Source organism: Centruroides sculpturatus, unplaced genomic scaffold (genome assembly GCF_000671375.1).
Source record: "Centruroides sculpturatus isolate CEXI.00-Female unplaced genomic scaffold, Cexi_2.0 scaffold489, whole genome shotgun sequence".
NCBI classification, from domain to species: domain Eukaryota; kingdom Metazoa; phylum Arthropoda; class Arachnida; order Scorpiones; family Buthidae; genus Centruroides; species Centruroides sculpturatus.
Window position 1 is genome coordinate 224497 of NW_019384739.1, and position 27428 is coordinate 251924.

At 31.1% G+C, this 27428-nt stretch overlaps 1 protein-coding gene across 7 annotated transcripts in view; it reads right to left on the bottom strand.

The window, feature by feature from the left end:
• Positions 1-27428, bottom strand: part of LOC111628337 (SID1 transmembrane family member 1-like) — a 128283-nt gene that overhangs the window by 44759 nt on the left and 56096 nt on the right. For 6 of the 7 annotated variants that reach the window (XM_023372102.1, XM_023372105.1, XM_023372103.1 and 3 more), the window contains exons 7-12: positions 24616-24672; positions 18484-18577; positions 11198-11247; positions 10620-10673; positions 5161-5309; positions 136-209 (exon numbers count right to left, since the gene is read on the bottom strand). In XM_023372102.1, coding sequence (XP_023227870.1) covers positions 136-209; positions 5161-5309; positions 10620-10673; positions 11198-11247; positions 18484-18577; positions 24616-24672 — 478 coding nt within the window. The remainder of the gene's footprint in view (positions 1-135; positions 210-5160; positions 5310-10619; positions 10674-11197; positions 11248-18483; positions 18578-24615; positions 24673-27428) is intronic. The other variant, XM_023372101.1, reaches the window with a different exon arrangement.

Sequence of the window (27428 nt, forward strand, 5' to 3'; positions counted from 1 at the left end):
ACAATCCACAACCAACATAATAATAATAATTATTATGTTTTGAAAGTTATGATTTTTAAATAAATCTTTACACATTCTTCTTACACTCATACATATATAGAAATATATTATGTTTGTATTAAAAAATATACTTACAAAGTATACAATTTAGTTTTTTTCCTCAATTTCTTTTCTTTCTTCCTTGCCAAATCAGCTACATATAAAAACGTCTAAAAATTGAAAATATTCACAATTTTCATAATGGCATATAAATCAAACAAGCATATTTAATATAATTGGAAAGAATAAATTATGATATAATTAGAAGCTTTATAAAAGTGATAATTAATGTATTAAAAAAAGCATCATTTTATACTGTTATGTATCTTAATTTATGTTATTTTTTGGGTTACTGCATTAAGATACTGTACTACATGTCATCTAAGGTACACATCTTAAGAAATTCTCTGTAATAAATATTTTTTTACACTATTCAAAAGACTTTAAATTACAAAAAAAGGATGCATGTTGTAATTAATTATAACAATCAAAGAAAAAACATTTGTACAAACATTAAAATATTAGTTAAAATTAGTCATTAGTAAAAATGGTAGAGACTAGTACAAACTACACATAGAGTAACAACCACTTAATATGGAACAGCAGGTTGTGCAAATACCATAATTATTAATTATTTTTAATGCCATAATTAATATTTTAATGCCATAATTTATATTTTCTAACATTAATTTTCTTTCCCCCGTATCTTTTTTTATTTCCTTCTACTATCTTAAAGCTATCTTTCTTCTTTGTCAATGGGGAATCAACTCCACTTCTGGGTAAAGCTCTCTTTTGTCAAAGTAAACTGGTCAGTTTTGTGATCAGCTTAAAAAGAAGAGAAGGAACCTCAAAGAAACACTTTTTGGATGGAGGCTGAAGATAAAAAGATGCTTGGTCCAGTGTAGCAGGGAGGTGGTGATTATATGGTGAGAGACCTTTGCAATCTAAGAACCTGAGAAGACTGAACACTTTGTAGGACATTGTGGATTTTTGAATGCTCTTTCAAAAGAAGACTTCCCAATTCAGGTTTTTGATAGATAGCATGTTCTCCCAATTTTTGAAAAGGACTCAATCCAACAACAGACTTGGATACCCTTTATGTTCCATCACTTTTCTTTCCATCCTTAACTTTTACCCTCTATCAATAATTCTAAGATGCAAGAGGATTTTAAGATTATTAAAACTATAATTAATGTTAAGTATTTAGTCCATTTTTCTTGTCCTCATGATAGATTAAGCCTTTGGTTTTATTTAAAATATTGCAAAGTCATTTTTAAGTTATTTGTTTATTTTTATTGTATCCTGATTGAGTGTTTGTCAGCAGTTTGCTCCTTGGCTGGCATCATGGGTCGTGTGTTAGTTACTTGTTAAGATTCTGTCGTCATTTTGAATATATCTGTTTGTATTGATTTTATTGTGTCACAAACCATTACTTAAAATTCTACATCTCACAGGCTAAAAATAAGTAGCTGGTATCATGTATGGAGAGAAGTCAAATAATTTGGTCTTTCTTTGATAACCCCTAGAAACAAGAGGCAACTTTGTACAGAGAGAAAGTGCAAATTATTAGTGCTTAATTATATTCAATAATAATTTTGCAATATTTAAGTTTCACTTTGTATTTTAATTTGTATTTACTTATTTTTATGGATTGAATATTTTATATTTAAATATTAACATCATAGATTTAATACATTTAACATATGTCTGTGGAATTTTGAATGATGCATTTTTTGAATGCTAATATTGAACCTGAAGCAAGTTTATGAATAAACCAAAAATTTATTTATCTTAAATAAATCCAAGCTGAAAAAGTATGAAAAAAATGATTTTAAATCATTAATTAAATTCTTCCTGTTTATCTTAAATTAAATCTAAAGAATTTTTTGCATCTGTTTGAATTTCTGTTAAAATTACATGCTAAGATTTAAACTGCACATTTGTAATCTTTTAATGTACTTTTTAAAAACTTGTAATTTGAATATTATATATGCACTTTGAAAAGTCAAAAGAACTTGCTTTCAGTTAAAAATTTTTCAAGTAAATAATTTCTACACCAAATAACAGTGTAGTTTGTTCTAATTAAAAAAAAATGTATGCTTCTGGAATAGAATTCTGTTCTAATAATTAATGATTCTTCAATATTTTATACATTTTATTACTTTACATTAAAATGTAAATTATTGTAATTATAATGTATTTTTCATTTATTTCAGCCAGCAGTGTGTACTTTTCATCAGTTATAAAAACATTACTTTAATCATACATGATTGGTGCTGACCTCAACACGAATGCCAATTTTTGGCTAATTCTTGATTCATTTCAAATTTTCACATATGTTTTATTTCTATTAATATTAGATTTTTAATATTTAATATTTATTTTTTTCTGATTTTACCATCTTTGCTCAACATCAGTCTTATTAGTATAATTTTTATTTTATTAATGATAATTAGAACACTTAAACAAGCATTTATTTATTGTGACATTGCCACAATGCCAGGTTGCAATTTTTAATCATATTTTTAATTTATCTATATATATAAAAATGAATGTATGTCTGTCTGTGTGTCTGTCTTATGTCCTTCATGCATTATCACACCGTTTATCCGATTTCCATGAAACTTTGGGAAGTTGTTTAGTATACTCCCACGCAGGTTTCTGGCATAGTACGATTGCCATGAAACTTTGGGAAGTTTTTTAATACACTCCCACGAAGGTTTCTGGCATAGTACATTTATCCTACAATAGATGGCGCACGTTTATACGAGCATTCGAGCACTGTGTGTTCGATAGATTTCAAATTGAGAAGACCATTTCCCCCCTTCAAAAAATATCTCTATATATGCATTTGTGAACTGTTATTTACGATATTTGTAATTATTTTTGTTTAATCACTTTATTTCAACTTTTTTTGCTAATTATGTATTCGCTCAATCTTCGTTAAAACCTTAACTGTACCCCAAACAACAACCAAAGTTGTAGGAAGAAATTCGCATATTTTACTGATCTAGGTATCCCCCCTTTTCCAAATTTTAATATTGACTCAAAATAATTTAAAAAGACAAATTACAATAAAACGGTTTATTATCCAACTATCAGAAATGTCACAACATGCCAAGGAAGAGAGGAAGGAGCAATTAAATAATTAAAATTGTAAAAGATTAAAAATATATATATAAATGGGGAATATCGCACTTCTGACAATCGCTGCTAGTGTGTGGGCTAAATTTGGAGAATCCGTGCTTCTCGCATGGACAACTGAATGTGGCCGTCTCACACATCGGAAAACCTTCCGATTTATTCGTGTACGCACCAGACAGAAAAACAAAAAGTATCGTGTATCCACAAACACTCCAATAAATAAATAGAATTGAAATGACACTTTGAAATGTTTTTCCGATGAAAATGAATAATAATAATAAGTTTCAATAAAAATGATGAAATGTAAATTGAATTTTATCATAACGAATTTGCTTGAATTTCCTTTCTTCTGAGATCGCAGCAATGCGTGACGGGTAAGCTAGTTTAATTTAAAATACATTCTCTACACTTGAGTACTGTAGTGTCTTGCCCCTATATATCATGCTTTTCCTTTAACAATACAGTCATGCCGGTCATCTATCTAACTGTTTTCAGGGGAAAAGGTTTGAATTGAAATAATGTGACTTCAGGTTTGCATCGAAAGTTTGTATATAGTTAATTGGGGCATCCTGTTTCCATATCTGGTCTTGGATTTCATCTATCTAACTCTATTTTTATGATTAAGGAGAGACAATGAAAATTTATAGATTTACAATTTTTTTAAATTGTATTCTAATCAAAACAAATTATGTTTAAGGATTATAATTGTTGTATTCAATGTATTAAAGATCTGTAAGTTACTGTTTCTATATTATTTTATCATCTGTCCTGTTCATACATAAGAGCAAATTTGCCTTGTATTAATAAATAAAATAAGTATTAAAGTGAAAAAAAGAAGTTTTAAGCAGTAAAGTAAATTATTCAAATATTTTTTCTACTTTAGTACCTTTATGAAAAAACACTAAACAAGTTTGATTTTGAAACTTAAAAGACTATAATGCAAATAAGAAAAATTTAATATTACCTATTTCGCTCAATTTAGTGCCTTATGATTTTCATTTATTCAGATCATTTTAAAATGATTTAAACAGTAAAAATTTAAAATTTTTGAATGAAACTCATCAATGATGTACAATAATTTTTCGAGTCAAAACCATAAAGTTTCTACATAAATGAATTCAATATATTTGTAAACGTTTGGAAGAATGTAATTGCAAATGATGGAAATTATATTATTAACTGAATAAATATATTTTATTTTTAAAAAAATCATCTAAATTTTTTCTAGGAAAAAAGAAACTTCTTCATTCAATCATTCACTGAGAAAACTATTCTTCTAACAAAGAGAAGGCAGAATATTCAAGTTTCCAATTTGAACAAAACTAGGTGAGCACATAGCCCTAAACATAAACAGCTCTAAGTCAAAATAATAGGATCCACTTCTCAAGCATTTCTGAAAAACATGCCTCTTAAAAATATTTGGAAGTTTCACTACTCCTTGTAACAGCAATAACTTAGTTGATGGGATGCCAGGCACTGGAGCTACACAAGGTAAGTACAAACCTTTGCAATTTTAGCTTTTTTTTCAATGTGTAATGAAATTATTCTATTATTTTACTGTATCATTAGCATTATTATTATTATTCACATTTAAAGCTTATAAAACATGAAATCATATATAAACATGAGTAATAATGCTAAATGCTAATAATATACAATAAAATAATACTTTAACTTCATTACACATTAAAAAAAAACTAAAATTGCAAAGGTTTGAACCTACATTGTGTAGCTCCAGTGCCTGGCATCTCATCTGCTTGGCTATTGCCATTACAGGAAGCAGTGAAACTACCAAAGACTTATAAGCTAAGCACTCAATTTTCAGATGACTGTTTTTCAGAAACAATTAAGAAGTAAGACTTATTTGGACTAGGATCTATTCTGTTTAGGGATATATGCTCACCAAGTTTCACTATATTCTCAGATCAGAACATCTGCCCCTCTCCTTGTAAGAAATATAAAATTTTAAATATTTACCTTGGTTCGAAAGACATCTTTCTCTTCATCGACATCATGTAACATATCTACATCAGTTTCATCAAGTGAAGAATCAGAATCATTTCCATCAGTTGATGCAGAAACAACACTTGAAACACCAGTATCATTGTTTCCATCATTATTTGTAACTAAAAATTTATAGTATAATATTTTCCATAATCACATTAAAATAAAGTTATAACATAATTTATAAAACTACTAGTTATTAATAAAACTGTAATTTATTCATTTAAAATTTGCAAAAAAAAATTTTATAAATATTTTTCACAAGAAGTTAACAGAAGAAAACACAGCTTCTTCAGTTCCAACAGGAATTTTTTTATGTTTTACATATTGAGGTGAATAAGAACCTAAAATAAAATGATGATTCCACCATAAGATTGATTGTTCCTTAGGTGTGAAAAGGACATAAGATGAAGAAAGATGAAATTTTTCATCATCATATGTTTTTTCTTCTGATAACTTCATGTGAAAAATTTTTTAAAATTTTGTTGTAAATTTTAAATGTAATTATCATTCCAGTTATTTACCCGTTTTTACTAGTTATATTAATGTTTAATTTATTCACTTCTCTATAACTGTATTAATACCCAAAGCATGAACTATTTTAAACAAAATGATTCCACATTGCTTTCTTTAGGAATACAGAAATATTAAAAAAAATGCCTTAGTAGGACTACTTGGGCTAAACTAAAATTAAATTATAAAACTAAAATTACTGAGCTAAACAGCTTGTCTCCAGAAGCAGCACAAAAAACTTAAATTTGAACACATCCACAAAATTCCAATAATTCAAAAATCATCAATGGCTATGAACACAACTATGAAATTCCATGATAAAATTTACTAGAAAAAAAAAACACACAAATGACAATAATCAAAATAAAACAAATAAAGGAGTCCCATTATAAGTCCAGTAAAGGAATCCTGCTCATCTTCCATTGTGCACTCTGAACATATCATATGCCATAAATGCCATTTTCATGCATTAGGAAGGGTTTCTGTGTCCTTCACATTAATTATATGTTTGTATAGATCTTCCTTAAAAATCCAAAGACTTTTCACATCAGCTATGTTCTTTCTGTTTTTTTCTAATTTCCTGCAGTATATGGGCTCTATTTCACTGTACCATATTTCCTTCTTTCACCCTTTTCTATGCTAATGCAGTAGTTTTTTGTTGCATCTTTGTATTCTCTGACTCATAGAAAACTATAAATTACACCTATATAGGATTTCTTGTATTCCATTATCGTTTCTAGGGATTTAACAGATTCCAGTTTTTTCTCCTTGCTTCCTCTATAATTCCTTAAACAGTCAAACAGGGTTAAATTTCTTTTACAAAGAAATTTAACCATGTCAAGATTCATATCAAGATTCTTGTCAAGATTCTCCATGTCATTAAATACATGGAGAATCTTGACATGGTTAAATTTCTTTTACATGGAAATTTAACCATGTCAAGATATTAAATACATGGAGAATCTTGACATTTCTTTAAATTTAAACATGGGTAAATTTCTTTTACAAAGAAATTTAACCATGTCAAGATTCTCCATGTATTTAATGAAACCTGCTTTCTAATCTATAATATAGTGGAGACCGCCTTCTGCTTTTCTCTAGTGGAAATCATCTTTCTATGATTCCCCATTCACTATATTTGCCAAAAGTTTATTGAAATGAGAGCCATTAACCCAAATATGCCCAATGATCTATATGTAGTACTGTACTCATCTAAAATATTTTTATCTCATTACATCTGAAATGTCAGAACATGTCTCTCTGAGTGAGAAGACAGTAATATTATTGTTCATTCTAGTTAGTTTAAGTGTCTGTCCTGTAGCTGACAGTTACTAGTTTAATTAATTAACTGTTCACATTCTTCTTCTAGGGAATGGAACACAGTGGGACAGACTGTTCACACATCAAAGATTTTTATTAAGTATTTACTATTAGATTTTAGAAAATTGGAAGAATATGATGTGTGCTTTACAAGTTATGTTGTTTTTTAAGTTAATGATTAAACATAAATTTTTGTTAGCAGAATTTTTGTTTATAATAACAGTTGGATAATGTAAAATAAACTCCCAACAACCTTTAAATAATCAGTAAAATATTTTAAAATACTACAAACGTTTTCAACCATTATTTCCGGTCTTCTTCAGGTTAAAAGTTCTGAGATTCGAATAGCAGTTGTGCTTAAAGATTTAAACTTTTTTTAGAATGTATGAACAATATTTTATCAGTACTTATTAACAAGTGTTGTTAACCTGTATACAAAGTTGTATAATGTGTATTAGGTTTCACAGTGATAAATAAACTAAATATAAATAAGTATTTGATATCTTCCAACACTACTAACCTAGACATAGAACATTGGAAACATAAGTAGCTATTAACTTTTTTTTTATGGAGGGTTTCTCTGCACAAGGCTTTAATGCTAGAGAATGAGAACATAAAAGCAGATATGATTACATTACTGTGACCCAACAATGCTTGTGACAATTTAATGGACAAAGATTTGGGAGAAGAGAACATTCTTGACATTAACAATTCACTGGCATCGCAAATGAAAACTGAGACTGGGCTATCTGTGACATATAATTTAGATAGTGATTAGGATCCTAAAGATAAATTCCCAATCTTCCAATGAATTCCCTCTTGCTCAACTCCAAAACATATCCTAGTTAAAAAAGAAGCAAGTGTTTGATTACATCCAAGAAGACTTATTACCAAATGCCAAAGTTTTTGAGAATGCCTACAGGGATGACTTCTCTGAACATACACTTTTATCTCTTTTTAGTTTATTTCTTGACAAAAAGCTGTTGGAAATAATTACAAATGAAACCAATTGGTATGCTTCTGAGAAAAATAGATCAGTAAGAGTTGAAGTAAATGAGGTAAAGTGTTTTATTGGCATGCTTCTTTTCAGTGGAAAAGTCCCATTCCCTAGAAGAAGAATGTATTGGAAACACCCTGTAGATTCTCACAATGTATTAGTTTCTGATGTGACTCAAGAAATAAACTTGAATTTATTCTGTCCAATATTCATTTTCAAGACAATAATACTTTGAACAAATCAAATAAATTTGCCAAGATTCACCCACTCTGTATTCACCTAAATAATACATTTTGGAAAATGCATTCATCAAAGATCATAGCATAGATGAGATAATGGTGCCATATACAGATAGACACAGGTGTGAACAATATATTCATGACAAGCCAATATGCTATGAATATAAACTCATAATGTATGGCAGATTCATAAAAAGTTTGGAAGAACAATAAATCAGTTGTCAGTCAGGCAATGTACTGCAAATGTACTACTGATTCAAAACAAGGAGGAGTTTATTTATCAAAGAGGGTATTCATTAAAAAAAAAGATCTAAAAGTATGCTAAAACTGATGTCAAAAATGCAATCTTAGTGTGCATACAAAATGTTTTGTTACATATCATACCAGATAAGTGATAGCATATTATGTACCCATTGTCCTATATACAGGATGCCTTAAAAAACTTATTAGAACATAAATTTTGAATTGTTAATACAAAAATGTGTTTAATGAGTGCTTTTAGATCAGATATACTATTAAAAAAAAATAGTTTTTTAATTATTAAAAACCATTTGGGCATATCTGGCTTAAGAACATACTTATATGAAACTTCCAATAGAAGACACAATTCTTCTTCAAGATTTCATCAGTAAGCAACATCTAATATGTTAACATTTCCAACATAACATTCCAAATTTTTGTTTTGAAAGTAAGAAAACATTCAATTTGAGTTGTTCAAAGTTTCAAAAGTAAACATAATCTGATGATGGTGGCTTAGACCATTGAAAATGTTTGCTCTCCACAGAAACTAACAGATATTTCATGATCACCAAACATATGCCGTAAATCCATCGGGCTAGTTTTAAGGCTAATTACTAAATAAATTACGTAATTTATTATTTATTATTTATTTATAAATTACATCGGGTTTAGCGATGATTAGATATTTAATGAGTTTGGGTATATAATTTATTATTCTTCCAGATATTCCCAATTACATTACAGATCCAAGGCTCTTTTAATCAGAGCCTTAAATGCAGTAGTATTGTAATGAGCTGGATCTTTAGAGTGAAGTGGAATGTAAATGGACCTCTGGATATCTTTCCTATAGACTGTAGTATGAAAAAGAAAGAAAAATGCAACAGAACAAATTCTACACCTATCAGTTGTATAGTAATGCTATAAATCAAAATTCTTAAAAAGTACACCTTAAACTCCAATCTGTTTTGTGTTCATAAAAAAAAAAAAAAAACAAGTAGCAAACTTATTATTTCTGAAACAAAGGTTGGTTATAGGTTTAGCAAAGGAAAAGGATTATGTAAGATGGATGGTAGCAGGGAAACTGAATCATAAATACATACCTAAGAAAAATTCTCTCTTGTTCATTCTTGTATCTCCAGAATGCACCATCCTTCAGAAAAACAGACTACACAAAACATAATGTGTTTGTTAATGTAGAAGAACAGACTAATAACATGTAACACACTATGATGTGACATCTTTTTATGCTATTTAAAATTATTTTCTCATTTGTTTATGTTAAATTTCATATTTTGTTCTTTTCAATATTCAATACTACTTATACATTTGAAACAGATTATACATTTTTGTCTACCCTACTGGATACACACACAACCTCCTTTATTTCCCCACTCCCTTGGCCTTTGATCAGTGAAATTTAACAGCATCAAGCCCCCTAATAAACAAACCTCCCTGCATAATTTCAGAAATTTTAAACAAAAAGCACAGGAGTTATTAAGCCTCAAATACTGTGAACAAAATCATGCCCACCCACACAAAAAACCCCAAATATTTGCATTTCTTGACATTTCAAGGTCCCCAAATCCAAAAATATAAAAATCTGGAGGGGGTCATTTTTTGGCTGATTGCCACTTTCCCTCTGTTATATATAACAGCCAGGAAAGTAATAAAATGATATATCACAAGACCAAATATCCTAATTTACAATGTGCACAAAACTACCTCTTTCATTGACAATGCTTATCAAACTTACACAATCTACAAAATAGCTATATAGAAAGAAAGAAATAAATGTAATGCACTCCCTGAAGAAATAACATGTCAACAGAAAATGAATAAAGTCTATACCATACCTGTTGTTATCTTTGCCACAGCAGTTATTCTATATTCACTATATACAAGGATGAGGACAATGGACAACAACTTAAATTTATATATGTCTTTACAAAAAGCTACCATTCTGACAACTTGTCATATTGTCAGAAAATTTCTCTGAACTGTTTAAGGTTTCACACTGGTCTCACAAGCTTGGCTCTTGGACCCACCTATGAGATTTGATACTGGACACAATCCAAGACTAATACAGTACAAAAATAATAATAATAATGTATACAAAAACTTACTTGCAACTGCTCCATAATTTTGTAATGTTTGATGTCCTTGTTGTTGATTTCTAGCTGTAAAATAAATTTTTTTAATTCACTTTATAATAATTATTTGCCAAATGATATCATTTGTTATATTGATGTGTAATGTACCTATTACATAATAAAAGTGGAATATATTGGATATTAAAATTAATCATAGTAAATTCATCATTATTCATAAATAAAAGTGTAGGGTTCAGATTTTTATGCAAATGAATGTTTGAATTTAGGTTGATATTCCTTAAAATAAGTAAAAAAAATTGGTAATCTAAAGATTCTACAAACCAAAATTCAAAAGTTATAAATGCATATAAAGGCATATTTCAAATGTAAAAGCATATCTTCAATATTCTGCCTATTAAAGCATATTTTCTTTACACCTGATTTACTTTCTGATACTTTCATAAAATCAAAGAATTTAAAAATTTTTTGATTTTTCTACCTACTGTATAAGTGAAGTTGTTATATAAATAAATTTAGATTTACTTCTTTTTGAAAGAGAGTTCAATTGTATTTTATATATAAGAATCAACAAATAAAATAAAGTAACTCACACCAACCTGATCTATCTAGCAAGCTTGCTTCAGATGCATTTCTCCCATCTCTTAAATAAAAAAATATACAAATTTAACATTTTCACATGTTTAAATATAAATGGTAACAAAATTAGATTAATATTCAGTTATTATATCATAATCTAATATAAATATAATTTAGAACAATATTATAAATAAAAGCAAACAAAACCAATTTCCAGCACAATTTTAAAGAAAGCAGTTAGCCTGAAGATGTCCATTTAACACAGTTGAAAACATTTTCTTTCTTATAAAACTGTGCTGGAAATTGGTTCATTTGCTTTATTTATTTTGCATACCAGTTTTCAATAATTAATAATAATATAAATTATGATACTAATCCATATATATCTGTATTTCCAGTATGTATTAGTAAGAATCATAATTGGTTATTATACTAAACAAATAACATTGCTACAAATCCGCTACAAATATATATATATATATATAAAGTACAGTAATACCCCGACTTACGCGGATCCGGAGTTACGCGATTTTCAAATCTCGTCGATTCGTCTTTTGTTTGAGCGCCACGCAACTCTTAATTACTCATTTCTCCCCACACTATTGTTCGGCTTACATATTCGGAAGTGTTCGACATATAGCTACAATTTATTTTGTGTTATTTGTATGTATTTATATGCAAAATTATACCCCGACTTACGCGGTTATCGCTCTGTCCCACCTATCACGTAAGTTTGGGGTATTACTGTATATATAATATAAATTAACATATATAACATTACGTTACAACCATTGGACTGGATGTCCGAGTAGCATAATTGATAACGCATTTTCATGGTAAGCAGGAGTTGCAGGTTCGAGTCCCACTCTGGGCCAATTCTTTTCTTCCAGAATGTTTTAAATTATTTTATAAAATATAAATTTATTATAATTACTAAATTTACTAAGATATGGCACCTAACTCCTCCCTCTAGTACCAAATTGTTTCATAATTTTTTAGTATTATAGCCATTATCTAGCCCTATGACATACTTCATTGATTTACCACATTATTATACTGTAAGACAGGAAGTGTTTAGAGCACTATGTAGGAAAAAACTGTTGACCAAAAGAGATCAAATTTCATGTGCATACTTTCCTAACCATAAAATCTCAATTTCACTAATAAAAATTTAGTTCCAAAATTTCCCAATAAGTGAAAATTTCTCACTTATTTCACTACAATTTACATATTAAATAGGTTTTCAAAGAAATTCAGTAATACAGAGAAGCTGAGACACAAAGTATGATGATTTTATTGCAATTTAGCATAATGATTAAGGTTCAGCAAATTATAACTCTCCATAGGTTATAATGTTACATATAAGAATTTTACACATCATATTGCACACATGAAAATATTAGAGTAATCAATAAACTGGACACACACAGTTGCTTTTACATACATCTTCCCTTATAGAGTTTTAATAGATATTAGATAAATGGAAGTGACAAATAATTTCAGCCACTTCAGGTTACAAAATCTTCTTAAACTTTAAATGAGTTTGTACATTCAATAAAGAACTTTTTATAGTGAACTACTTACAAAATTCAAAAGATCACACACATTTAAAATATGAAGCATTCTAAACTTTGATGGTGTCATCAAAGTTTCTTTTAAGTTCTTTTATCAAATGCACAAGCTTATTTAAAGTGAGGAGGGCCAATGAAGTAGCCTAAAAAATTTGTTATCTTCTGTTTATTCAACATCTATTAAAAATGTGAGATATGCAGAGGGACGATCCCTAATGACCACTTACACTGCACAGGTTGGTAAAACCCGATCTCTGTGTCGGTGGATGGCTTAGGAGGGCAAAAAGTGAGTGGGGAGGTCGTGAGCATGTGAACAGGTGTCTTCACGGGAAAATGATCGACAGGTCAACAAACAGAACATTTATTGATTAACTAAAGTTAACATACAGAATTCGGTTACAAGTCTATCTGACTAAACATTACTCGATTAAATGCGGTTAAGTGCAATAAAATGCTACTTGGGGGAGAGAGTTCACAAAATTCTAACAAATACCTGTATGTGTAAGATTGGAGGGGATGGCTGAGGTATAGTAGTCGTATGTCTTCTCCAATATGATTCTGTTCCTGAACATGGAGATCGATGACACAAGTACAGAAATAACTCCCTGGGGTTGATCCACCCCATGTTTCCGATAGCGCAAGTTTTTATAGCATTAGTGTGGGAAAGTCATTCATTTGTTGACGATGACTTGCATTTCCTGACAGCTAAGTATCAACTTTCCCACCTAATTGTTGATAGTTGGAAGGGACCTCTGCTCTGATACTCCGTGAGGAGTTTTTTCTATGGGGGTGTTTACAAAATTTCAATCAATGAAAAAAAGGAAAGTTTCCTTTCATTTACAAAATTCCCGCTCTAAAATCCATGGTCTCACAAAAATCCGTGCTAGAAGTAGTATGTAAAAGTATTTGTGAGTGTTTTTGAACTGTTCTAGTTTTTGGGAATTGTCTTCAAATAAACTGGACTAACAGTTCTATTGTACTTGCCCATCTCCCTATTCTAAAGCATTCATTCAATGAACAATGTCCTTGTGAGGGGGATGAGAGGGGAAAAGAAATTTCGAAACGAAATAACGATTATATGATATATATCATTATTGTCTCCATTGCCATCTGGACTACCTGAGTAGTAACAATCAACAACATGTGGGAACGATTGAGTCAGAGATCAATGCCGCATTTACAAACAACACAACACATTTATTAGACAATTAACTGACAAATAAAGTTCTATCGTCACAAAGGTTGAAGTCCTTGTATATTTTAGTGCATAGTCTTTGAAAGAAAAAGAGGAAAGTCTAGCAATGAAGGTGGTTTCCTATTGTTGACAAGATGTTGCATTCTAAGTCCAAAAGACTTCAGTCCCCTAAATCTTAGAATTTTCCAGGTTTCTCTCACAGTTAAATTTACATGTTTTATATCACTAGATCCATTGTGCTCTCCTCTTTCCAACCATGTTTACCATTTTTCATTACGGTAAGTTGTTCATGTTTTATTGTCAGTTTTTTCAGGTTTATGAGCCAGGCTTTGAGCCACTAGTGCTGCCATCAGTAATTTCCTTTAATTAGGACTTTTCTCCATGTTCATTCTTTCACTGTCTTAATTTTGGTGCATATATATTTTTCTCTTTCCTAAATATACCACCTTTCCTTTCTGAAAGCTTTGGGCAGGACACAGATACAGGTAAACATGGAATACAAAGGTAGCTACATCCTCAGAAAGACTGAAAGCTGGGGAAGTCAGCATAAGCTCACTTTCAGCACTGAAGACCCAAAATATTATTTTCACAAAAGTGGGCATACATCTTTATGCCACCTTAAAGAATGTCAGCTGAATCACCATAAATCATGTAATCACACAGTTTCTCACTGGCCACAGTAGGTTGTACATTTACCTCAAATGCTTTGACTTGCACCACACTGATCAACGTCCAGTATGCAATGAGCCAAATAGCAGTGAACACTACATCTTCCACTGCCTGATGCTCAAGACTGAATGGCATTATTTGAGAACTTCAGTGGAAAGCAATGGCAAAACCTGGCCAGGGAACTACAAAGAACTTGTCTCTCATACAAATTACGACTCCTTCTGCCAGCTTATCAAGAAGTACTTTTATATCACATCCGTCAAAGGCTACAATCTTTAGCTACCCAGGTCAAACCATTCAGCTATATGCAAGTTAGGTCATCAGCACTGTAACATCAATGCCTGAACTGTTCATCCTGCTTCAATCTTCATATGTTGCACCACTTTTTAATTTTGCAACTACAATCTTTAATACTGTATTATTTTGTACGTTCTGCATTCATTATTTGCAGCACTCACCATCTACTATGTAAAGCAAAGACCAAGTCATGTCACATTTTGTGAGTACTGCCACTTTTTGTACTACAAACCCTGTAAATTGTGTAACTGTATATAGATAAATTTGTTCTGGAAACCTCATGTAATAATTACCTATGTTTTTATCTACCCAGTTATAATCTGTAGAGTAGTACATGTACCCTTGTATGCAGGGATGTGGAGTCGGAGTCATGGAGTTTTGGTGTTTTAGCCGAAGCCGGAGTCATCAAAAAATCCGCCGACTCCAACTCCCTTTTACTTACCGACTTGTTATGTATATGAAACAGAGTCGGAGTCGGATGGTAAGGAAAAGTCGGAGTCGGTAGATTTTTATGCGACTCCACAGCCCTGCTTGTATGACATAAATAAATCTGTTGTTGTTGTTTCTTCCTAGGTATTTACTCCACACCTATTAAAAACAACAAAATGAACCATCATTACTAGTACAACAAAGCAACAACCAGATTCTTGAGCACACAAGTTTAATTAAGGAGCTTGATAACATCATAAAAAAGAGCTTGTGCACCACTGCCCTCAGCCTTTGCCTACAATAATAACATAAATGTATCATTCAACAGGGCCAGTCTTATGGACCTATCATCTAATAAATCAAAGTCTTCTTGTTATCTATTTACAGGACAGTAATCCTTAACTATAAACATGAAACTGAATGTGTAACTGTACCACAGGATCAAAAAGCTTCACTTTAGAGTCTGACATTTTACAAATACTCCACTTGCTACACTTCTACTCATGAGAAATGCTATAATTTCAGCTCCTACAACTATTGCATATTTGCCTTTGCAAAGATCCTTAAGGAAGGTTCTCATCTTCATTATGTGGTCAATAAATCTGTACCACTTACAATATATGGTGAAAGGATCTGCAATTGTTTCATTACAGAATCCCTCCAGCCATTTCTTTGTTGTTACAGGACCAGATTCCTTAATATGAGACCTTCATTTTTAACACACATACTTTAAAGTTTGTGACTATCAATTACTGTTTTCTTCCATTAGAATTGAGCCATTTCAATAAATATATAATTTTCTGCTTTCTAATGAACATTTGAACAAATACCATTCTTCTATTTTAGAACTGGCACATGTCATCTGTCATTCCTCCTTCTTCTTCTTTGAAGACATTACATATCTACAATCTAGGAGCCTACCAATGGGTTCACTGTACAAACTGGTCCTTCAATGCTTACTTCTGGCATTTGAGGGTCACATCCTTCCTTACTCCAGATACATCAATGACAACCTTCTTGTCTGGTCCTCTGTTCCTCCTACCTAAACCTTCCTTGATACCATCAATAACAACTCTTATGGTTAATGTTAAACTTAGTGCAGCAGAACAACAGACATGTCCATTTCCTGGATCATCTCATTACTTTGAAGGAAGGCATGCTTACCACTGACATCTATTGAAAAGCTTCTCACAACCTTCTCTTTAATCCATCTGCTTTTCATGATCCACAAGCATACAAGTCCATGGCCTTCAAGAGCCTGATAAAAACAGCCTTTTTCCACTTGTTCTAATGTATCTCTCAAACAAAAAAGAAACTTGGCTGTATGTTCTGCATTCATTATCATTTGGCTACAACTTTGGGATACTGGCCAGACTTTGTTTGCCACTTAATACAGCATCATTCTCATTTGAATTGTGGGTACAAAAGCCTTTGACCTTCAAAATAGTCACTTATAACAAACTGCTAAATGGCATTTATAAGGATATTCCACAACAATGTTCATATTGCATATAATAGGAGAGCCATGGTCAACTCTTAAAAATGACAAGGATTCATCTGATCAAACATCTCTTCCAGGTGTTTATACAATGCCTGGAAGAGATATTCAATGCAACAGCAGGGTAGGATGCTCCTATGGATATATTAGTGGTACCTGTAATCTGTACAGATTAGAATCAAGGTACATCAAAACTCAGTCAGAAAGCATTTAACTAAAAGTACTCTGACAGCCTCTGCATCAGACTAAGATGTGAATGCGTTTTCAACAGAGCTTGTCTAATACACCATCCATCAACACCCCTCTCTCACCTAAAATATTCGGAAAAGCTCAAGAAATAAAAAGCTCTTATTAAACAGACCACAATTTTCGGTAGAGACACACATCACCCTTGTTGCATACTTAAAGGACTAAGTTGTTGTTGATTAATGAGATTACTTATTGGCAAGAAAGGTTACCATTACAATTAGACACATTGTCATTTGTTACTAAATTCAATAATATAGTACAGGTAGCCCTCGGTTTACGTTGGTTCAATTTACGCCGATTCACAATAACACCACTGCACAATTCACAATTTTGCTGTGTAATTCCCCAATTTTCCCTATGCCAGACTGATTTTCGTTTCAGTGTTGACGTATTTACCAAGCTGCGACATTGTACATTCATTAAAACAAAGATTTTTATTGAATATATTTATTTTTTCTGTTTAATATTATTGGGTATGTATACATTTGCATTAAATTAATATTAAAATACTAAACGTTTAGGTACCCACGAGTCAAGTTATCAAACTTAATAGTCCAATAAATGGCATCCGAATCCATAGCGCCAATGAATGTATCCCGTATCAGTTCATCCAGGAAAACACCTTATGACGCAATAGCACTTCCAGCGATCACAAATTATCGTTAGTGAGACAAATCTACTTCTCGTTGGCCAGACGATACTTTTTTATTAGCCAGACGATATTTATCTCTCCTTAGCCACCTTGAATTTTCCCGCTCAAACTGACCTTATATATGCGCTACGGCAACCAGTGGTTGACCAATCAGTGTCTCCGCTCGTCCGTAGCTCTATGTCGGGTTAACATATCCTTTCAACTATGGAAAGTTTGACGGATGAACTTTGTGAGTTAGACAATGATTGGAAGCAAAGTGCGAATGTAAAAAGGAGCATCGCCGCATCCATTCGACCATATTCCGAAATTCTCAATGAAAGTAAACAAAAATGTAAACAATTAAAGATGGATACTTTTTCCGAAAAATGTAAGAGATTCGAAACTAAACTTTTTAATAAAAACATTTAACTTTATTTTATGATAAAATACATTTTAAAAATTAAATTTATTTGTACTTTGTATTATATTGTATTAATAAACAAAATTATTTGCATATTTTTCACTTATGTGGAACCTAACCCTATACCTCAGTGTAAATATGGGTTCGTTTTACGCCGATTCGATTTGCGTCGGCTTTTGTAGGAACAGAACTGCAGTGTAAACCGAGGGCTACCTGTATTTTAAAATTACTAGTAATTAAATGTAGAAAAAACTGATAAAAGAATTTTCAAACTTTATTAAATACTTGGTATTATTGGTAACTAGATAATAATGTTATTCTATAAACATATTTCTCTTACCTAATATAATAAACTGCAGAAATCACAACTGATAATACATAAAATATTATAAAAAAGCAAATTGCTTCAAAGACAGCTTCATAGTATTCAGTTTCTAATAAAAAAATAAATATTAAAATAATGAAAAGAAAAATGCATTTAATTGTTTATAGTATATAATAATTTACTAATAAATATTATAATAAATGTTATAAATTATTATGACAAAGAATTAAATCACAAAAGCATAAACAATCTCTTAAGTCAGAAAAACATACAAAACTCATCAATTTAAGTTTAAATAGTAGAACTAAAATCTTACAGAAAGTTAAAAAAGGAGAAAGAGTATATAGAGAAATTGTGATTATGTAAGGATATTAAATATATCACAATATATCACTCCTAAATATACATTCCTAAATAAAAACATAAAATAATAATTAATAATAATATAAATAATATTCCTAGATATATTATTAACATTAAAGAAAAGAATGATTTTCACCAATATTTTTGTCAAACAAGCATTCCATCCATTATACATTCCATATATGTCTAAATATCTTTTCAGATACAAAATAGCCTCATTTCAAATGCTTATTAGAAAACCATTCAGTCATTTCTCTCTTAATAAGATACACTATATAAACACACACAACTTACATGTAGCATTTTATCAGAAATGTTTTAGGTGAATCTTGCTGCTCATAATTGATCAAAATTTGATAAACCAATTGACCTTGCTGAGTGTCAAAGTCTGCCCTTGATAGCTCTGGCACTATTTTAGCAAGTAAACAGAAAACTTTGGATCAAGACAAGAAAAGAGATACAATGCTTGTCAAACTAAGCAAGATTTGTGATATAAAGCACCACAAATCCAGAGCGGTTTTTCTTAATTGAATGTGACAGTAATGTGTTGCTGACATTAACATTGAAGACACAATCACACAGAAAAATGCCATTATGATGGCAGCAAAAATGAGTATAGTAGACTTTTGTCCTGGCAAACCAAACTGATCTACAAATGTATTTCCATTTCCATTTTTTTTATTTTCCATTTCATAAAAAAATCTTTATTAAGCTTCCTGGTACTGCTAGGCACAATCAGGTAGAAATACAAGAGAAAATTCAAGAAATGAACAGCTTAACAAAGTAATACGGAGAATAATGATGCTGGTTTGGACAAAGAAAATAAAATAAAAGAACTCCATGATAAAATCAGAGAATTAACATTTAAAAAACGAAATTTTCAAGCACAAGGTATAAGAGATTTAAATGGGAGAATAGTCTTGGAGACAAAGGAAATAATGAAAAGATGGCATGAATATGGAAAGGAATTATTCCAAGGTGACAGGGAGGAGATCAAATCTCCCAGGGAGTTAGAAGGCCCACCAATACTCAAATGGGAAGTTGTAAAAGCCATTAATAAAGTAAAACCCAGTAAGGCTGTTGGCCCAGACAATATAGAGCCAGAATGGATTAAAGCTGTAGATGATAAAGGCATCAAAGTTCTGGCTAAGTTATGCAATGACATCTATGAACTGGGATACCTTCCTGAAGACTTCAAACAGTCTATATTTGTTCCAATCCCCAAAAAACCAAAAGCAGATAAATGTGAGGATTTTAGAACCATTAGCCTAATTAATCATGTGGCAAAGGTTCTAACTTATATCTTATTAAATAGAAACAAAGAAAGATGGACTGAAGGTATTAGTGAAATACAAAGTGATTTCCAAGAGAATAAAGGAATAAGAGAAGGTATTTTCAATCTGAAAACTATTATTGAAAGATATAAGGAAAAACAGAAGAATATTTATCTATGTTTTATAGACTATACAAAGGTGTTTGATAATGTGAAACATGATTACCTTATTAAATATCTATTAGAAAACGGTATGGATGGAAAGGATGTCAGATTACTTACTGCTTTATACTGGAGACAGAGAGCTGCAATAAGGATTGGCAAAGAATTTTCGCAAAGCTTCCCAATTCAAAAACGAGTAAGACAGGGTCGTGTGCTGTCTCTAATTTTGTTCAATCTTTATACAAAAAGAATTTTCAGTCAGGTCAAAGATCTAAAAGGAGTAAACATAGGGGGCAGAAATTTCAATAATCTGAAGTATGCTGATGACACTGTGCTATTTGCAGAAATTGAAGGGGATCTAACAATGCTGACAGAGGAAATTTCAACATTGAGCAATCAATTTGGGCTAACACTGAACTGCAAAAAGATCAAAACTATGGTCATTTCCAATGAGAAAGAAACTCCAAAAGTTAATATTAAAATTGGAGACAGTAAACTGAAGCAGGTCAAAAGTTATGTCTATCTGGGACATATCATTACAGATGATGGAAGGAATGATAGGAAATTGGAAAAAGGATTGGAATTGCAAGGACTGCATTTACAAACATGAAACGAGTGTTGACTTCAAGGGAGATTAGTATACAAACAAGAGTTTAGGTTGGCAAAATGTTATGTTTGGTCAACCCTGCTTTACATAGCAGAGAGTTGGACAATGAATGCAAATAATGAAAAAAATTAAAGGCATTTGAAATGTGAATGATTTGAAGAATGCTGAGAGTTTCTTGGAAGACAAGAAGAACAAATGAAGATATCTTGGCAATTGCAAATCTGAAAAGAACCTTACTAGAAGTAGTAAGGAAAAGAAAAGTGAGTTATCTGGGGCATGTACTGCAACACCAAAGCCTGCAAAAACTATTACTGGAGGGAATGATTGAAGGGCAAAAAGGTAGGGGTAGGTCAAGAATGAACTACCCCTACCTTTGTTCAACATCATCAGGAATTGGACATACTTAACATATGAAGAGTGCTCAAGAGAAGCACAAGATAGATCATGGTGGCATGAAATGGTTGTCAACTTCCTGACAGAAGAAGACACCTAAAGAAGATACTTCAAACAGTCATCAGTACAGGTAACCCCCGTATAACACGGCACTTCTATAGCACGGATTCGCTCTAACATGGTTTGAGAATTGGTACCATCCCCCGTATAACACGGTACTTTTATAGCACAGATTCACTCTGACATGGTTCGAGAATTGGGTAAAACCCTCACACAACAGGAAATGTAATAAATTTTTACATACTTAAGTAATAATAGTTCACGAAAATTATTATTTTCGTGAACTATTAGTACTTAAGTATGTAAATTTTCTCTTCTCGCCTTCTGTCGATACACGTGGTCCTTCTCGAAACTTGTTTCAATGTTGCCAGATCGCGACGCTTCTGCTTCTGATGTTGCCGAATGTTTTTCCCTTATTCCATACTTGCTTTATTCTTCATAAGTGCTTAGCACCATATAAGGAAATTTATAAAGACCTTTTAACTAGAAGCAAGCAATCTAAAATTACATACATTTTGCAAAAGGTAAAGCATGGATCTGAAGATAATGCAGAAAAATGCTCAGAGGATAAGGATAACTTGCCAAAAAGAAAACGCTCTCGGTTAATTAATAGTGTTTTTAGTGATGACGAAGAAAACATTGTTTAATTTATATTAATATGTATCACTTAAAAAAATTTTAATGAAGATATTTATCTTAATTATGAAAATATACTAGCATGTTTTTTAATTTTTGGAACCTAACCCTCCTTTTCGTATTAGTTCTTTGTTTCGTATAACACGGATTCGCATAACACGGCAATTTTTTGGAACGTAACTACCGTGTTATACGGGGGTTACCTGTATATGTAATATTTTACAACAAAAATTTATTTGATATTTTAATAATATTTTATTATTTTCCACATATTGCATATAGAAAATGTTATATATGTATATATAAAAATGTGTAAGGTCGCCGACCTGGTGGAGATAGGGGACTTGAAAACCCACTCCTCAGCACCTGTGTTAGATTGCCATCTTTTAGGTGGGATCAGTTAATCCCACGTCAAGATGAACCTCAGGGGAGGTTGTATACGGGCTGTGACAGAGGAGGCAAATGATGACAAGTGTTTTACACAAGAAAGCCATTTATTTGTTAACATTTATGCTTACATCGACAATTGACAGTCCTTCACTAGTCCTTCAGAGAGGCAGAGAGGCAAGAACTTTGGTATTGGTCGTAGCCCCGGGGCAGACAAGATGAGATCACTGGGCAAAACAGATGATCGGGAAATGGTGTGGCGGAGTTCTAAGTTGATGGCGACGACACAACTCAATACAGATCACGACTTTTTGCGGAATACAGAGGAGACTCTTCTTCAACCTTGAAATTCCGATTTTTATAGTTTTCCCCCACTATTCGCATTTTGAATTGGTCCCTTGTCCCATTCCTCGCTTCCCAATTGGTCTCTCCTTTGTCTCCAGATGCAAGACGAAACCTCTTTTGGTCATGGGAAAGGTCCGATTTGAGGTGTCCATTTGATACCTCTTTGTCGACTCTGCCAGGTAATTGTTTATAAAACAATAACACCCGCACTCATAATTCAGGCCATTGTTTATACCATTTTTTGGCATCTAAGAATTTAATGATCATTTTCATCTTTCAAAAATTCCCCTTTTTTGTTTGAAAAGGTTTATCTCGGCCAACATTTTATAGACTTGAGAGTCAATGATCTACCTATTTATTAGTGCTTGTGTTAGAGTATGTCTTCTGCTAAGCCCTTGACAGATAGTTTGACACATACTTGAACAGTTCCGAGTCTCATTGTTTATATCTGGCGTCACATAAGAATTTCGAAGTTTACTCAAGTTCGAACCTCATCTGGGAACCCACAAATGTCGTTTTTTTGTAGTTTTTTGAATAGTTGAAATATTCTGTAAATTCAAATGCATACATTTGATTCTTTTACTCCCAAATTCAATTTAATTTTAACGTGCAGAAGACAGCTCAAGTTGGATTAGCCCATAGGGGACCAGGGTAACGACCAGTCGTTACCCCCCTTACTCCCCCTGTTCCATAAAGACGACAAGGTAACGACTGGTCGTTACCCTAATAAAAATCGGTTTTAATGAAAATTTTTGGCAACAGATGCCACCACTTGACGGTAGTGTGTTGTCTACCATCTGTTTCACATATTTGTGTCCAGGTGGTGTCTTGTCGACTGAAAAGTTTTTATTTAGCGATTTTTTTTTTTAAGTTAAATATTTTTTCTTTTATTTTATAGCATATTTACGTAATAATATTACTAAAATACGTTTATTCATGCTATAATAAGTTTATTTAGTTATAATAAATCAATGTATGATAAATATTTAAATTGTGACCTTCAATTTTGATATTTATAAATTTTTTTAATTTTTTATTTTTTAATTAAATTAAAAATATTAGCCCATCGTAAATGTATTACTAGTAGTCTATATATTTATCACAATAATTTATATTATTGTTCAAAATAAAATGAATAAAGAATATTAGTTCGTAATACACATCGATAGCAAAACAAAAATTACATTCCAAAGAAAGGATTTATTATAATCTGTGATAATTTTAAAACTAATAATCGTACATTCATAAATGTTATATCGAATTGTACAGAACGATATTTCAAGTCGTTCTGGCTTAATGCCAAGAACAAACTACTTAACTGGAGTATGTGAATTTTACAAAAATGTTGCAAATTTTCACAGACAGATGTCAGGTCTGAAATATTTTAATTTTTTTTTTATTGAAGTTTATATTTAAATGTATTTAAAAATATCGGATTTATAACTACAGGTATTAATAAATATAACGTAATTTTTGTCATATGAATATAACGATAAATTGATTTTTGGTGAATTTTTAAAGTAATAAAACATGTCTGACCTTGTTTGACCTATATTGCCCTTTGTCGTGTTAAACAATGAACGTAAACAAAAGGGGCGGGGCAACCTAGTCCCCTAAAGGTTAAAACTTACAACTTACTGGAGCACATTACAACTTTAATAAATTCAGATTTGATTATTTAAATAGCATAAAACACTATTTGTATATTCAAAAGTTTCATGTCTAACATTATCTGAAAATCGAGCAATTAATTTATTATATGATTTCAATATTTGAATTAGTTAAAACTAATTTTAAAACTGGTAAAAATAGATTTAAATACAGAAAAAAGCAATACTTAATAATTAAATATATTAAATCAGTTCCAGAACTTGATACATTTATTCTTTTTAGGTAGTTTTTATTAAAATGAATCACTTACTTGTAACACTTGGAGAAATTTTAACTGTAATATTTTTACTTCTAACAGAACTCCCATCTATTGATTTAAAAAAAAAAAAATTAAATATATATATAAAATTCTTAATTTGAATCTCATTAAAATTTTAATTAAAACCATAAAAATATATAGTTCTAATTATTATAACCTTTATAATAAAAAATCAACTAGCAAATTCATTTTATTTTTTTTATATTCACACTTAAACATGATATTTTATACTAGATATTTGTAATGAAAACAAAGTATTTTAATTGAAGTAAAAATACAAAATTCAAAAATTTTGTTTTTCATAATAATAATGTAGAAAATACTATATCAAGCATAAACTATATAACACATCAGCATATTTTGCATAACATACAAACTACATATACTGAAGAAATTAGTAAATATTCAAAACTAATAAAATGCAGTGTCTTTGAAAAATGAATAAAGTATTTATTTTGCTTTGTTGTAGATTTTTATAGTTGCTTTATTGTTAGTATTTACATTGTAGTTTTCTCTTGCACAGACTTCACACCACATACATTATATAAATCTGGAAACATTTAGCATTAACAATAACACATATACAGTTGACCCCCTATAACATGGTATATATGTTCCATTCTTTATGAAATTGATGTTCTAAGAGTCCTTGAATACATTAGCCAATCACAGCCCAGCATGTATGCAGTTTACGGACTACGGCTGTTTTCTTCCATAAAATTAATCTATTCTAGACTAATTCGACTCAACATTTCCAAAATATGTATAATTTTTTGGGAATAATCCATATAAACTATGCTATAAACAAAAAATTGTAGGATTACTTACCGAGCATGCACCGTTTGACTACGCCATTGCTTAAGCTTGTTTTTGTCATGGAGCTTGTCATCAAATGATGCTCACGTGCTTCCTGATAAATTATTTTTTTTGCAAAAAATTTGCTGAACTTTGGAGAAATCATTAATACAAATATAATTTTTATGGCCGTTAAATAATAAATGGCTTTTAGCAGTTTCGCTGCCTGTTTAAACTCAACAGTTTGTACAATATCCACTATTGGTCTAGATTCGACCAATAGTGGATGTTTTACCGAATTAGATGAGTTTTTTTAGCGTGTTTGTACAAATACTGTCGCAATTTTTTCGCCGTGATATAGGAATCCGAACTATAGGAACCCGTGTTATAAGGGGTTGATTGTATATCACATTACTGAAAGTAGCCATACAAAACATGTCACATAATCAGGAAATTCTTAAATACAGATATATATATACATATACACACACACACATACCACCAGCATATAAACAAAATAATAATACTTTCTGTGGCTATGTTTTGACCTCATATGGCATAGAAATAAGTGTAAGACAACCCATCTATTAAGTAATAATAGTGAGATAATATCACAACTCTTCTGAAGATGAAACAGTCACAGAATTACACAATGCATTTCTCACTCTTCTCACAAGAAAATTTATTAATACTAGGCTAATGCAAAAGTATGTAAAAATCATCAAGAAATTAAATAAAATCTTTCAACACAAGCCAAACATGAAAAAACAAATTAGCAATAAACTGATAGAGAGAAACTAAGGATGATACAGTAAGACCACGCTTAATGCTGCTTCAATTAACACTGATTCGATATAGCATGGTCTGTTTGAAGCCTAAAACAAAAGCTCAAAATTTACGCTGATTCAAATTATCGCAGCATTTGATTGATTCATATATAATACAATTATTCACAAACATGAACCAATCAGCAAAAGGTGGCAATTCATCGTTGTGCTGTATGTCCCTTAATCTATGTTTGTTTTGTGCAATTTTTGAAAAAATATAACATTATGGATGCCATAGGCAATATCAACTTTGCTTGGCAAGAATTAACTGATAAATGCATGAACGGAGTGTGGAAGAAGTTATGGCTGAAGGTATCCAAGAATTCTCAACAAGAGCCTATCACTATATCCAGTGGTGATATTCAGCAGCATCACACAGGTTTGGCCAACATTTTCAAAGCTTTCCAAACCTTGTTAACATTTTCAAAGCTTTCCAAACCTTGTTAAACACATGTAACATTTCTCAGTGGTTTTGCTTCTTTTAATTAATTAAAAAATATATTAAAATATACATATTATACTCTGTAACACTACTAAACTAGAGCCTTAATACCCTGTTCGCCTTGGTGCAACTTCCCTCGACTGTTTCAATCTTGACTGAAACAAGGTTCAATCATGATCGACTCAAGAGAGTTCTTGAAACTAGGTCCAGTCATAAGAGAGATCCCACAATCCCACACGCGCGAGAAAATACAAGATGGCTGCAGAACACATGTCGGGCTATCGACAACGAAATAAAAAGATATTGTATTTCGAGAGACAGTGACATCTGTCTATTATTAGATATATCGCAAGAAAAAGTATTGTATTTATTTCTAACCAAAACTTCCATTTTGTTTGTCAGTGTTCGTGACTTACCACGTAGTTATGTCAGTTTTATCATCATGTGTAATATATATCATTTTTATTTATATGGGTATCTTAAGGTCAGTTTTTGAGCTAATGTTGCTAATGCACTATTTAAACAAAAAAAAAAAAATTGTCAAGGAAAAATTTTCTGTTAGCAAATCCTTTGTTAAATATTTTGAATATTACCACTGGTTATATCATTAGGTTGACAATTTGGTTAACCTAATTGATACAGCAGAACTAGGAGATGTAGACAAGCAGGATATTGAGGAGTTAGTGCAGATTACTTGTGAGAGCCTTACCAACCATCTTTGGTAAGATTCTCACCGACGA